The following is a 15,884-nucleotide window of genomic DNA, read 5'->3' as shown; positions in this document are numbered from 1 at the left end:
AAGATATGAAATAATAAGAAATTAAATAGAAACAATAGGAACGTGCATAACAAATAGTGCAGCCGACAAGAATTTGATAGAATAGAGGTTTAGGTAAGAAAGGATAGGAAATAGGTAAAACAACTAATTAAGTAAAGAAATAGCAAGGAGGTAAGAAAAAGCATATAACAAACGGTGCATTTGAGAGGATAAAAGAAAAATTATAAAGAATAAGGAATCTAATCTAAACGATTAGAATAAAGAAAACAAATATAACATTATCAATCACTGGACTAATGAAATCTTGTAGCATATTGTAGTTTCCTCAGGCCAACATCATTAAATTAATTTGTGCTGATTTTCATTGACATATCCCATTCTGATCACCAAAAATTTATAATATTATTACACGTACTTACGAGTGAATGCAGACTTTTTCTCCTGTGTGCTGGTAGTTTTCCCCTCCTTTTTGTACATCCTGGAGATTGCTTTGTAGGCTGGAGGTGGATGAATTACTATCTGTTGGATCACAAACACCTTCAATGAGAGATTTCTTAACACCAAAATTAAACAAAGTCCCCTGTCTCTTATTCATATTAAAATTTAAATCTGTAGGCCTATTACTTTTAAAAAATCACGGAACTACGGTTTCGAAACAAACACTTTCGCCCTACAATACGAACTTGCGAAGAAAGTATTCAGTATTACTAGATTTGAGAACCAGATACAGACTACCTTGATATTCAATTTCAGTGGAAAATTTCTTTATACTTCCTTGCTGATTGGTCACTAACATTTGCAACACAGATGTTATTTCGTTCAGTTTTGAGAACAGAGGATATGCTGCCAATTGTTGTAATCGGCTTGCAGGCAATTTTTTATGACCAGTCATAAACAGTGGCATTCCCTTTCCCAAATGTTGAAAGATTTTGATGTGTGAAAATGAACAATAATTCATGAATATTTCCATGTTTAAAAATATGAGGCTTGGTCACTCATTTACAACACAAATGTTATTTCGTTCAGTTTTGAGAACAGAGGATTATGCCACCTACTGTTGTAATCGGCTTGCAGGTAATTTTTATGACCAGTCATAAACAACGATATTCCCTTTCCTGAATTACTTCCCTGTTTAAAAATACACGGCTTGGTCATTGACATCACAGAACACTTATCCTGCTCTAGTCCTTCACATATCCTTCACATAAAATCAGATGGAGGAAAACATCTTTATTACATGAAGGCCATTTTTAAAATTCTCTAACCTCTCCAAGTGTGGTTACACTAACAAAAGATCTGGGAGACTGTCATTTTAAGATCTGATGGCCTGACTTCTCTAAATTAACTTTGTAGTTATCTGGCCCATAGAGGGCACATTTAAGGGAATTAATTCTGTTGTCAGTTAAAGTGTTTTTCCTCAAATATGTAGTTTAGTGCCATGTGTCTATCACAGTTATAATTGTGATCTGATGATGCTAGTTAGAAAGCCAACAAAATATTAGTGAGTTTAATAAATATATTTTTCCTCTCTTGGTGTTGTTTATGCCGTTAAACACTATCATGAATGAGAAAACTTATTATTATTAAGAGAACCCTCCAGGGAGTAAGAGACTCATTGAGGGAGGCCATATACTACATACACCAGCTATCATACTTATTCTTGAATTCATTCACACTGCTTGCACACACAACATCCAATGGCAACCCATTCCAATCACGCACCACCCTATAAGAGAAACCTCGCCCCCTTCATAGCAGCATTCATACTCAGCTTCCAAGGAATCTGAGAAGGAATCTCTTGTCGTTTTCCCACCCTCCATAAATTGAAAAATTCCATCAATTGAAATCCTGTATGACCCTTTCAAAAGTTTGTAAGTCTCAATCACATCACCCTTCTTTCTCCTGTTTGCTAGTTTCTGCAGTCTACAAATTCTCGATCTGTCTTCATAATCAGTATTCCACAATCCTGATATCATTTTTGACACTCTCCTTTACACTCTCTCCACTGTATTAGAATCACCACAGAAACCAGACCTGCACGCAATAGTCTAAGTGAGGTCTTATCAAGGCCTTGTAAACAGGCAAAATGACATCCCTTTCTTTACATGTGAAAGTTCATTTCAGCATTGCAATTAATTTGCAATCTTTGCTACATGGTCCCTGAACTTCAATTTGCTATCCACTAACACTCAAAGATCCCTATCCTGGTCAGTTTCTTCTAGCATAAACCCCACCAATATAATATGTTGGAATGTTATTCTTATTTAAATTATCTGTTTTTTTATTATCTTAATTAATTGTTGGTTGATTCCTAATCCAAATATAGAGAAATTTATATTATCCTGCACCACCCTATATTTAGATTAGTCTATATAATATTGTGGAATCAACTAACTTTAGCACTCTCACTTTTCTACAGGCTGAGTTTAAAATTAATATTTAAGGCTTCCGCAAGGTACTGGGGTAAGGTGGTACCACCTTACCCCAGTCCTGAAGATACTTTCAGGCGCAAACTTTGTTTGCTCACACTTGGATAAAGAATTAAACTAAATTTATTATATTCTAACCAAGTGAAAAATAAACTTTCAACATCTTTCTCTAAATCCAGAGTAATTTATTAAAAAGGTGGCACACCATTTGGCAACTCCTATAGGTAGAGATGACCTGCTAATGCTTCTGACTGGTATCTCCACTTGGACCTGGCTCCCACTGAAGAGACCTCAATAAAGGTCGAAACTAGTCTGGGTAGTGGCCCTTCCCTTAATGCATAACATTAGACATATCCACAAGGAGGTGTGTTTTGCATTATGGGCTGAGATAGGAGTGTTGGTTTCTTGCTCCACCTTTGCAAGGAGTCGCCCTGGTTGTGTATCACCTTACCCCAGTCCTGAAGATCCTGAAGATACTTTCAGGCGCAAACTTTGTTTGCTCACACTTGGATAAAGGATTAAACTAAATTTATTATATTATATTCTAACCAAGTGAAAAATAAACTTTCAATGTCTAATACTTCTTTTTCTGTTCATCAGGGATATTTCTCCCCTTGAAAAATCACATGAAAAGTGATACTTTTCATGAAGTTAGTTCCCAAGATGATATGAGAATCTGGGTTAAATGTTGAAAGAATAACCAGTAAATTCTGCCAGACACTTAGTCCAAAATTTGGTAGATAAATTCTTGCACGAACCTTCTCATAAGCTATAAATTTGGAGTCAGACAGAGTGGTAATTCTCACATTTCTCCTTAATTGAGCTATATGTTTCCTTAATCTATGCTTTATTTGTAGGAAACAGTCTCTACTAATAGTTGAAGCATTACAGCCTATGTCTAATAAAATATTACAATGGAATCCTTGGATATTTCCTTTAATCTTCATCATTGACTCATCTGATTTGAGGGAATTTTGATAACTACTGTATTTTCTGTGAGGGATATATCCAAAATTAGAATTCCATGTGTTTTGGAGTATTTTCCTCTAATATAAGATCAATTTCTGGCAATGTGTCCAGTTTTGTAGCACCTGAAACATTTAGGAGGATCTCTAAGGGTTGAGAAATATTCCTTCCTTTCTTGAGATTGAGAGACAATTGGCACTTGTTGATTAATATCCTCTAATTTTTGCGCATCACCTTATCCAGACTTGTTAACATGGGCAGATTTTGTCTTTGTACTTCCTGCTCTATTATCTCGTTGACTTTATCTGTTGAGAGGTTGTGGAGATTTTAAGGTAATATTTGCTAGTTGTGTCACCACTTGATCAAGACGATTTATTATTAGTTGCTGCAATCTCTCCACTTCATGGTGAACCAGAGTTTTCACTTCCTTCATTAATTTCTCTTTGCTAGATTGATCTTCACTGTCCAACACTTGATTAAGATATATAGAATTTTCCTCAATACCTTTCTTCTTTCCTTTCTCCTTTATATTCTCCCTTTTAGTTTCAATTATGTTAGAGGAACAATCAATTCTTTCTAAGAGATTTACAATGCTTAGATTGGATGAGGGAGAAAAATCTCCTATCATTTGCTCTTTTTCCTTCACAGCTTTAAAACACTCTTCTAATGTGGTAATTCTCTTCTTGTAGGCTGTTTCCCTTAATTCTTGTCTAATACCTTGGCGGAATTGCTGGAACACAGCCCAATCTAAGTGAGGTTTATCTTCATTAGTCACATTTAAACTATTGGATAGTGTCAACAAATGATTGTAGAAATCTGTGACAGTTTTGCTATCTTTTTGTGAGCCTCTCTGTAGTTTCCACAAGTTGGGGCCAATACTTCTTAATTTGGAATACTGCAAAATTAAAACATCCTTAAATTTCTGAATAATCTAATGTTTCCTTGAGAATTGGGGATGAATATAAAAATGTCCTTGCTTTACCAGTCAACTTACTTCGTAGTAATATTGAACCTTGAACCTTGATGGACCTGTGGTTTCAGTCAGGATTTCTCCATGACTGCAGGTCATAAAGAGTCCAGCTATTCCTGTCTTGGGCTTTTCTTCTCCATTTTCTTCCAAATTTCTGTGTGTCTTATGTGGTCTATTTTGTTTATATTGCATATTCTTCTTTCTATTGCACATTGAGTTGTTATTAAGCTTTGTTCTTCTTTTAAAGTTGTGTTCCATGTTTCACTGCCAAAAGTTAATGCTGGTAAGATGTCTTCTAAAAACTATTGGAAAGATGGGCTCTTATGTCTATATCTATGTTTTGGCTGGTAATTGTTGATTTTATTTTGTTGAAGGCTATCTAAGCAGCTCTTTTTCTCCTTGTTATTTCATTTGATATATCATTATTCGTTTTTAGGACTGGCCAAGGTAGATGTATTCTTCAACTTTTTTGATGGTGTGAGATTCTAGAGTGATTGTATGATCTTTACAGTATTTGTTTTTCAATCCAAGTGTATTATCGAGGATGTATTTCCAATCCAATCGTAGTAATATTAGTAACTGGAAATCAGTCCAGTTTGCTATTTCCCTAAGTTTTTCAACAAAAATAAAGAAAGACAGCACATCATCTGATTCCTCACCCGAAAACTGAAGAAAGACCTGTTGTGGGTTCACTGTACAAAAAAATTCACTATCTTCCATTCTTGAACTAGATGAAACTGCCATATTAATATATCAGATACAAACTTAAATTTAAAAATCTGAATCCAAAAATAACTTCTTTCTTTGCCTGATTTTGGTTCACAACCTGCTCACTGTGATTCACTTAATTTTTTTTATTTATTAAGGTTTTAATAATTACTTCTTCTTCCACAATAGCACAAAAAAATTTAATTACTCAATTTACACTAGTGAATTCACATCCTGTCGGCTGCGCCATTTTGTTGGAACGTTATTCTTATTTAAATTATCTGTTTTTTGAAAAGAAGTATTAACAATTTTCATTTCTCTTCATTTAGAATCCAACAAATACGACATTGAATATCTAATCATGCCAAAGTGCATTACTTTGCATTTACTGACATCCATTTTCCCATGTCCACAATTCCAGCCTGTTCAAATCATTCTGCAAATATTGCATATCAGCAGCATTCCTGATTACCTTACCTATCTTTGCATCATCAGCAAATAGCTATGTGTCATGGGTCAAATCCTTCCCAAATCATTAATGTATAGATTGAATAACAGTGGACCATGATACAACATTGGTTAGCTTAAATCTTGCAGACTCACATCCCCCATATGACACTTTTTGATATCTGTCAGTCAGCCAGCCATCTCCTCTTATCCATGCTAATATTTTATAATCCAAACCCATATTCTCCACTTTATGCCACAGCTTTAGCAATCTGCTATATATTACAACAAGGTTATATAAACCTCAATAAACAAGGCAGATGCATATATATATATATATATATATATATATATATATATATATATATATACTTGGATACATATATATAAGCATCCCAAAAGCTTTTGATACACATACATTATAAGCTTTAAATAAATTGGATAAATTAGAACAGGTGACACTGGATAATAGATTATCAAGTTGGATAAAATAGGTGATTAGCTGTCAGACAGGTACGGCAATTTGTATATAAGGGAGTGGCATCCCAAAAGCAGAAGGTCAGTTGTGGTGTGTGTGATGTTTTGGGACCATTATTGTTCAACTTTGTATGTTAATACATTATTAATTAATAATGTATTAATACATTATTAACATTATTGTATGTTAATAATACCTGAACAAGCCTAAACTGGAGATTTACAGATGATGAAAAATTAGGAAGAACTATGAGAAGTAGAGCAGATGTAGTCTTATAGGAGGAGGATCTGAATAGACTGTGGGTGAACAAATGATTGGAGCTACCAGTTCAATGTTGCAAAGTGCAAGGTCTTGAAATTTGGTAGGCAAGGGGATGTAGAGTACACAATGCAGAAATTTGGTGGTGAACAAAGACTTGAAGTTTAGGGGTTACAACAGATTATGACAATGATATGGATATGACACTAACATGTAGAAAAACAGGTTGTAGATCTTTTATAAGGCCTTATCAGACTGCATTATGGACTATTGTGCATAGATCTGGCCACCTGATTTTCAAGAGGATAAGATATCTTAGAGAGAGTGTTCAGAGAAGATTCACTAAGACTGATTGAGAGAATGCAATATGCAGCCTTCTAATAAAAATAGTGGGGAAACTAATGGAGGTCTAACATTAACAATAAAGAGGTAGATGGAATGAAGGAAGAAGAAGCTGGTTTAACTGATGTGGAGTTGAATTGTGTCTAGATGTTGGCCAGTGGCTGCTTGTGTTGTTAGAAGAAAACAGAGGAATGGTAGTGACCAGTTCAGTGAAGCTATGACCACATAATCAGATCTAAGGTTCTCAATCCTCATGTTCTTCCATTACATGTTGCCTAAGATAGATGTCCTCAAATTTGTTTCCCTTGAGACATAAGTTGGTGAGCGGTTGTTACCGGATTAATGTGGATGAGATTTTTATAGAATTGGGTAGAGAGGAAATAGGAGTAGAATAAGAGGCTATCCCTAGAAGTTGTATAAGTAGAGTGTGAGCAAAGAAGTAAGGAGCAGATGGGGAATGCATTGCCAGAGTGTAGCAGAAAACATGGGAGTGAATACAGAAACTGAATAGGTCTGACCACAGATGCAAGACCTCTCAACACTTCTGCGCATGGCAGAAGGCAAATTCATTCCGATAATAAGGTAATCAATGAGTGTTTATTATTATACTTCAGAAAAGTAGCTTTTCTTTTATGAAAATTCTAGTTTTTAAAGTGGTAACTATTTTGCTTGTACAATGACTGGAAAATTTTACATATAAAGTACGTGATTTCGTGTGTTGGTGATGAATTCATATATTGCCTTATTCCTTCCTCCCCTTCAACATGAACTGACTGTTTGGCAATGTGCCAACCATTCTCGCATCTGTGGTTGGACAGTATATTGCCATAATTAAAATAAACCATAACAATCACCCTTTCCTTGTTCCAGAAATTGAAACAGTTTTGAACCAAAATCAAATGTTCCTCTTGGAACAATTCAAAAGGAACTTTTATTTTTTTCCCTAATTGTGAATTAATAATCCCAGATAGAAATTTTTATTTTGCTATCGTGAATTTTTTATATATTCAGATAGCTATCCAAATTGGAACAATTTACTTTCAAAAGGAATGGAGCAAAAAATTTCGCTCCCAAAAAAATAATGTTCCACCTGGGGAAGAAAAAAAAAATTATTTACTGTTCAGGATTAATTTAAGAATTATGACAGTGGGAAAAAAAAAAAAAAGATACAAAATAGTATTTCTTTATTTATTGTTACTATTAACAAAGAAAAACAATATTGATAATTTAAATTGAAATACAAAATGGAAAGAAAAGAAACATTTTATTTATAGATAAGATAAGCAACGTGTGTGTTTTGTAATGGATTAAATAAATAAATAAACAAATAAATAAATATATATATATATATATATATATATATATATATATATATATATATATATATATATATATATAATGTGTGTGTGTGTGTGTGTGTTTATTTCAGACTGAGCATTATTTTCTGAGACTGAAATTGTTTGCTCAAAACCAGACAATTTACCAGGAACAAAAAGAAAAATCACTCTTCTGGATGAAATTCTCAAAGATAGATATCCTGGAGCCTAAATATCAATTGCTTCAGTAGGATAGAAATATATATACAAAAAATTTTTGTTCTACTCCAAAATAATTGTCTGAAGATTAAAAAGATGTTCTTTGAATATTTATTTCAACCCCTGCCTTGCTCACTAAGCCAATTTACCTATAAATTTCTTTGTCTCCACCCTCCACATTCCCTGGCCTATAGCAACATTCAACTAAATATCTCATCCTGTCAACTTTCATCTCACACCAATACTGCCTCAAAATCACCACCGCTATTTCCTCTTTGTATCTCAACCCTGTGTGGGCTAATTTCTCTGCTATCATTAATAATATGCCCCTCCCTTTTTTTCTCCAGTGAATATGACCCCAGATTTTCAAGAAACTCGAAAAAGCTTCTTGAAAGTTAACAGATTACTTCTTTCTCATGTTAGAAGTTTAATGGAGTGAAACAGTACTGAACAATACTTAATTATTTCAACATTCCATCTCAGTTACAGAGACATCATCAGGGAGTGCAATATGAGAGTTAACATATGAAGGCAACAATAAAACACATATATGAAAGATTAGAGTCATAACTAGGTGAGGACACCTCTATGGACATATGTCAGTGGCCATGACAGAATCTGGCCTTGCAGACCATGCTTTGGATAAGACTCATAGAATCAATTGGAAGACCACCATGCTCCATCACAGCAAATTTAAAAGAGAAACACTATTTTTAGAATCTGTTGCCACTCTCAAAAATCAGCCTAATTTGAATAAACATGGTTGCATAATACTTCTCAAAATATGGGAAACACGAATAGAGTTGATGTTGTGGCCTTACAAGAAGACTTGAATAGATTGAGTGAATGGGCATGGGATTCGGGATGCCAGTTCAAAGTGCAAAATGTAATTTTGCAGCATTGAAAAATTTGGAAAACAAAGATGGGATGTAGAATTTATTCTTGGTGGGGATCTATTGTTGGAGGTAGAGGAAATAAGCGATCTTGGGTAATGGTGGATATGGATCTAAAATTTAAGGATCCACTGCCAAAATAGCGAGGATAACACAACGAACTCTGGCAAAGATGTGGAGGACATCTTTGCCAGAGTTGTAGAAGTAAGGAGATTCTGGTTCCATTGTATAAGTCTTGATCAGGCTTCATATAGACTATTATGCGCAGATTTAGCTACATGGTTTTCAAAAGTATAAAGCGATATTGGAAAGGGTCCAGAGGTGATTGACTAAGGTGGTCTCTAGAATGTTAAGTATGAAGAAAGGTTAAGAAGATGCAATGGATTGGAGGAAGAGGGACATACAAATTGGTAAGGAGTTATAGGATTATGTTTAAGAGATTTTTCACAAAATGGTGGGAGATGGGGAGGGAACAGTAGGTCATCCCTGGAAGTGGTATAAAGAGGGTGTGAACAAGGGAGTGAGAAGCAGGTTTTTCGCATGGAGAGTAATGAATCAGGAATTAAGATAGCCTTTCAATATGAGACAGGCATGATGATGATGATAATAATACTTCCAGATCCTGTCTGCTGACAGGCATCCATAGAGGGCACCCCACCTAGTTAGGATGCTAGTCTTTCATTCATGTGTTTCACTTAGTTCTGTATTGCCTTTGTATGCAAGTGTTTCAAGTCTCATATTATACTCCCTGATGTCAGTAAAAGATGAAATATTGGAAGAATTAAATATTATTTTTAGTTTTCTCAGTGTTATTTCGCTCCATTAAACTTTTAACATGGGTTTCTCCCAGCAGTTAGGCCTTAACACACAAATTCCTTCTTTCTTCTTGACCACTTGCCTGCACATAGCACTACTGTGTTATAGGCGTTGTGACCTCTCGTATGTGGGATTAATATAAGATGTATATACACACCCAGCTAATTTTCAATCATCTTACTTACTGCAAATGGGAAAGAAATATACAGTGATTATAATGAAATCAATTGTAATGATATTGAATACTGAATTTATTGGATACTAAACTAACTTATCCTTGATAAATATCAACTGCTACATTCCAATAAATCATCACAGTGATGTAATTCAACATTTCATAAAATGCAACGAACATATTTGAATACTTGATTTTTATTTTATTTTAATTATAAAATAAAAATCAAGATGGAATTCACAGTAACTGATCAACTATTATTTTATATAATTCGTTTTCTCATTTGTACTTTGGCATATGCATTTAATACTGTATCAAACTGAAGGCAAACTTATACATACAAAAAAGTGCAGATTCTCTGAACTGATCAAAGTAGCCAAGCCCACAGATGCATGACGCTTTACTAATCTGGAGTAATTATATATTTTATAACGGTTATTTAGTCATATAAATGGTTACTCATTTACGTATTACTCAATATCCAAAAATACAGAGCTACAAATATAAGCCATAATATTCAGATCTAAAAGCAAAATTAAACCTATAAACTAAAGATTAACATCCTGTGAATTCTCAAATAATAACCAATACCCACTTATAGTGAATAGCATTTTACGTAGCACCCAGAAAACCAGTTTACAATCAAAAATATCACATGATAATTCTATAATTTCACCCCCATTTCTCTTTAGTTAGTTCATATTTATTTGCAAGCTATAAGGAGAAAAGGAAAATATGGATAAAGGGGGGGGGTCTAAAAATGTTCTCTCAACTACATTGATAGCTCCTGAGAGAGTTCAAGAGGCTCTCCGGGCACCAAAGACAGGGATAGGGATGAGGGAGTTGACATTAACTGTATGGCAATCAATAAAGACCTAATCGTTAAATTTCTTTAGACCAGTAAACAACAATCTGGGTATACTCAGCAAGTTAAACTGCAAGCAGAATTTTTAGTGTAATTCGAGCATATATATGACTATTCGGCATTGATACTATATAATTACAGTAGTCTAACGGAATTCAAATACATCAGAGGCCAAATCAGTCTACCTTTTTATGTTGAGCATTAATACGCTGAATGCCCCCTCCTAACAGGGCATCGTTTCTTTTACTATCTATTTGTTGTTTCACTGAAAGAGCATGAGCAACTGTGCACCATCTTCTCTGGTCGTAATGGTTACTACTCATTACTTTGGGATGAATATTACTGTATATTACACGACCGATTCTTAACAGTTTCGATTCCATCATGTGCACTTAAGTTCAGTAGTAATATTTACAGAAACTTTGAATAAACAACACTTCTATCTATAACTTCCACAAGGCCACCAGTAGCACAAGGTGCAGAATTGCGACTAGCCTAAGCAGGAAGTAATTCTTAGTGAACTATCGCCACCTATTTTAACAAAAGTGAGTTTCAAAACAGTTCCCGGGCTAATTCGAAGTTTAAGGCAGTAGAGTCTATATTTATTTATATATTTATAGAGTCGATTATATATGTAGAACACTAAAATTACAAGGTTCCTAAAATCAATTTTCTTATTTTCCTTTGCAGCAGAACTGACATTCAAGAATACGCTTTACAATTTAGATGTTATTGTATTAAGACCGAATACATAACTGCTAATTTCTTGCTAATCTCTTAAGCACCATCTCTTCCAATCTATTACCAGTTTAGTTCTGGTCAGGAGTAGGCACTTACGAGTAATATGGGCAGTTTGCTATTATTCTGTTATATCCATTGAAAGCCAGTATATTATGTGTGCAGTATTATTATTATTTTTTTTTTTGACAGAGTTCGCTTTTGTGTCAAAGAAAAATGGTCAAATTAGGTATAACTGAAGGAATGCTCATTTAATATAATTTGTAACTAAATAAGCATCCTTAAGTTATACCTAATTTGACCATTTTTGTTCGACACAAAAGCGGACACTTTACACAAGACACACTACTCTCCACCAAAATATTTTTCATAATAAAAAAGAAAACATATACTTATATTTTGAAGCTTTACGATAATGTTTAATAAGTTTTATTTATTTATTTTTTCGTATGGGGTTCTCCCCATTCCTCCACTGTCCCTCAGGACTGGTGAGTCCTCCTAGTAAGGGATTAAGTATGTATTTTATGATTGTAGATCCGTGTGTGTGTGTCACGGGCTGATTTGCCTGTCTGAGGGACGGAAAAAACCCGAGCTTTTGGTCCCTCAGAACAGGCAAGAAGTCAAAACTTTTGCTAATAAAATTACGTTTTTCACATTGAAAATACAATAACTTGATATATTTAAATAACATTAAACATCATTAAAAAAAAAAAAACTACCAAAGAAAAACAAACAGTATATATATATATATATATCAGCGTTCATATTTACTCGGTAGATAATGTTCTGAAAAATAAATTAGTTTGAATGACTATAATACCGAGAATAAAAAAGAATACAGTTTAATATTGAGATACTACTAGTTTCGTTGAAAAAATCAACTTCTTCAGGTATAATAATGTGAATTCCATTGTAAACTTAGTATAATTAATAGAGTGGGTGGAGTAAGGGTTAGGTTCCCATGCTCTAAGAAATCAAGAATGACACTACTTAAATTAAGGGGATATTAAATCCCACATAGTTTTAAAACCGAATAAGAAACTCAAAGATTGGAATCAGAGAGTTTCTTGCCGAATATAGTAAACTATAAAGTATCGGCGATCACACAGCGTGAGCTAATGCAAGTGACCCTAGTACGTAGTACAATACCGGAAGACTCGTTGCAAAGGTGGGGAAAGTTCAGACACATTTCCTAGGAAATGTGTTTTTACATTATGGAAAATACCTAAGAATAGCGATCTGAACTTTCCCCACCTTTGCAACGAGTCGTCCGGTATTGTACTACGTACTAGGGTCACTTGCATTAGCTCACGCTGTGTGATCGCCGATACTTTATAGTTTACTATATTCGGCAAGAAACTCTCTGATTCCAATCTTTGAGTTTCTTATTCGGTTTTAAAACTATGTGGGATTTAATATCCCCTTAATTTAAGTAATGTTTTCATTGCCGAAATGAAGCTTATTAGCTCTTTATACTTAAGTCAAGAATGACACTTTTTCCAAAGCTGCACAGATCCATAAAAATAATCGTTTAACAGCTAATTTCAAAACATTCTGGCATTGTTATAGCTTTGTCGAGATAATCTGAAAGTAGTAATTTTCTTTTTAAGGAAATTTATTAATTAAGGAAGTTTATTCGCGGCATATAGCGGCGCTGTCTTACAGTCGCCTTTGTATACTAAAAATGGAATATACGAAGCATGGAGCACACAACTGGTTAATTTGTAACAATGTGCAAAATATTTTGTCAGCTTAAAAGTGCATTTTGATACTTAATTTCAGATTCCAAATTATCAGAATGAGGATTTGGGACAAACAGGAGAAAAGAAACGGCTGTTTAGTTTACAAACTAAACAATAATTTATTTCTACCTAATAAAGTAGTAATAAATTACTACTTCATTTAAGCTAGTGACTTTGGTGATTAAATAAATTTTATGAATTTATTTTATTTATTTATTTATTGAAGCAATGAAATTAAATAAAGTGATTAAACTAATTTAATAAAGTAATTTCGTTTTAATATAAGTGCATTTTGGTGGCTTTCTTTATTGAACAGAGGATCCCTCCTCAATAAAATAAAATAAAATAAAATAAAAATTAATAAATAAATACTTCAAAATTAAGGACTCCTGAGAAATAGCAATCTTCACTTGTATAACTTTCCGAATGACTTAAAAAAAAAAAAAAAAGACAGAGGGGAGAGTTTATCAATTATGCCACAATACTGGTTTTAAAGAACGTTTTAAAGATGTTAAAACTATAAACTTTATTTTGGCAGTTTCTAATGAAGTTTGTATTTTCAATCTGCATAAAAATATGCCTGCTAAGTAATATATTTAATGTTCAGCTTGGACTAAAGTCGAATACATCATCATTATTATTGAGCCTCCATAGCTCAGTCGGTAGACGAAGTCCTTTGGGCGGAAAGACTTGTCTCGATTCTCGTCTATGATGTGAGGAACCTTTATCTGGTCTCTTTCGACTAAAGGTGAGTTAACCGGTCTCATACGAAGGTAGAGGAAGTGTTTTTCTCCCGGTAACTCTGGTTTTTTCATAGTCATAAATATACTCATACATAAATATTTATGACTATAGTCATAAATACTTGCTCATAATCATCTCCCTAGTACGTTGAATGATAAATGCACGTAAACACAAGAAAGATATTTAATTAATCAAATATTTCGGTCTGGAAATAGCAGATCATCTTCAGTGGTATTACAAGAACAGTTTTTTTTTTTTTAAGTATTTTTTAAAACTGTTCTTGTAATACCACTGAAGATGGTCTGCTATTTCCAGACCGAAATATTTGGTTAATTAAATATCTTTCTTGTGTTTACGTGCATTTATCATTCAGTCTTATGTCACAAGTATCCTTAAAACAGCAAATCCCTAGTACGTTAATATATGGCTAACCCCACCAGCCGTATGGCTGAGGGAATAGGAAAGAATTTTATTATTATTATTATTATTATTATTATTATTATTATTACATGATACCTCCACGGAGGTCCAAGGAAGCATCGCTATTCGACTTTATGTTTTTTATTTTAAATGGCAATTTTATTTTGTATGATTTTATATAACTATATTTACATTATGAATATACTGTATATAAAGATCTTCTATACAAGTTTAATTAATATTCGTCATTGTCGGATTTTCTGATCACCTCCTCTCGTAAGATAAGGTTGCTAAAGACAGATAAAATAAACAAAACACGCATTATTTACCGCAAGGCTTCTGTTTATTATGATTTGCTAGAAACGACTGGAAAAAAAATAAAATATAATAAAGCATAAATCACCAGAGTAAGTTTTACTGACATAGTTTCAAGGCCGCGACATCATTACGTAACCTTAAACGTAATACATTCCGAAAAAAAAAAATGGCACTTCGTTATGGGTGTTTATTCTCAGAAAGCGTTACGAACTCACTGAAAGCAAGTCGTGAGGTATATATCTTTCATTGTACTTACAAAAATTTAAACCAGAGTTCACTAACTTCGAATTTTAACTGAGAATCATTAACACCCCACCCCCCCATTCATTAATACTTATATTTTCATTAGATATTTATTACTTTATATATTTCTAATAAATGGTTTACTCATTTCAATACACATTACTTTTAGGTCCTAGCAAACAATTTAAACTGTGAAAGTTTATTTACTTTATTTATTATTATTATTTTTTTAATTTTCATATTTATGAAAATAAGGATCACCTATGTATCCAAGAAACACAGAGTGTATATAATTATTATTAATTATTTATTAATTCGTAATTATCTTTAATTATTCTATAATTAAACTGTAAAGTATAATTGATTTCTAGTTCTTATCAGAAACTGTCAGTAGTGGCTTGACAATCTAATTTTTATGTATGCAAGCATTTTTGGGTAGGAAACACGATAGGCTCATCAACAGTAACGATTCATTCGAAAACTTATAAGGCCATTATCCTCTTTGCACAAAATCGTGATTACATTAAAAATGTTAGTTCTTTATCGCATGACACAATTCTGATGGCAATGTTTTTACAAATATAATGAAATAGCACTGAATGCTTGTGTGTGTGTGGTTTCGCTGTTCAACATAATCTGTGGCCTCATGGGATCTCACTGGAACAATGTTTTTTTATTATTATTATTTTTTTTATTTTTTTTTATATTTAATGAAAGATCCTCTCACCTGTCGGCTCCAGATTCGATCCACTACGAAACACTCTTTTCGGTTTTGTAATAATAATAAAAAAAAAATAGCTAACTGTTGGAAAAAAAAA

General features: G+C 33.3%; 1 protein-coding gene across 2 annotated transcripts in view; it reads right to left on the bottom strand.

Annotated features, from left to right (window-relative positions):
• Positions 1-11,336, bottom strand: part of LOC150093201 (propionyl-CoA carboxylase beta chain, mitochondrial-like) — a 141,896-nt gene extending 130,560 nt beyond the window's left edge. For both annotated transcript variants that reach the window (XM_090414013.1, XM_090414014.1), the window contains exon 1: positions 11,047-11,336. In XM_090414013.1, the coding sequence (XP_090270139.1) occupies positions 11,047-11,247 (201 nt within the window). In that variant the 5' untranslated portion in view covers positions 11,248-11,336. The remainder of the gene's footprint in view (positions 1-11,046) is intronic.
• Between the last annotated feature and the right edge of the window lie 4,548 nt (positions 11,337-15,884).

This window comes from Typopeltis vanoorti, chromosome 24, assembly GCF_054136105.1.
Source record: "Typopeltis vanoorti isolate ZY-2024b chromosome 24, IOZ_Tvanoo_1.0, whole genome shotgun sequence".
NCBI classification, from domain to species: domain Eukaryota; kingdom Metazoa; phylum Arthropoda; class Arachnida; order Uropygi; family Thelyphonidae; genus Typopeltis; species Typopeltis vanoorti.
The sequence above is the reverse complement of the archived record's forward strand: the minus strand, read 5'-3'. Positions and strand labels throughout refer to the sequence as shown.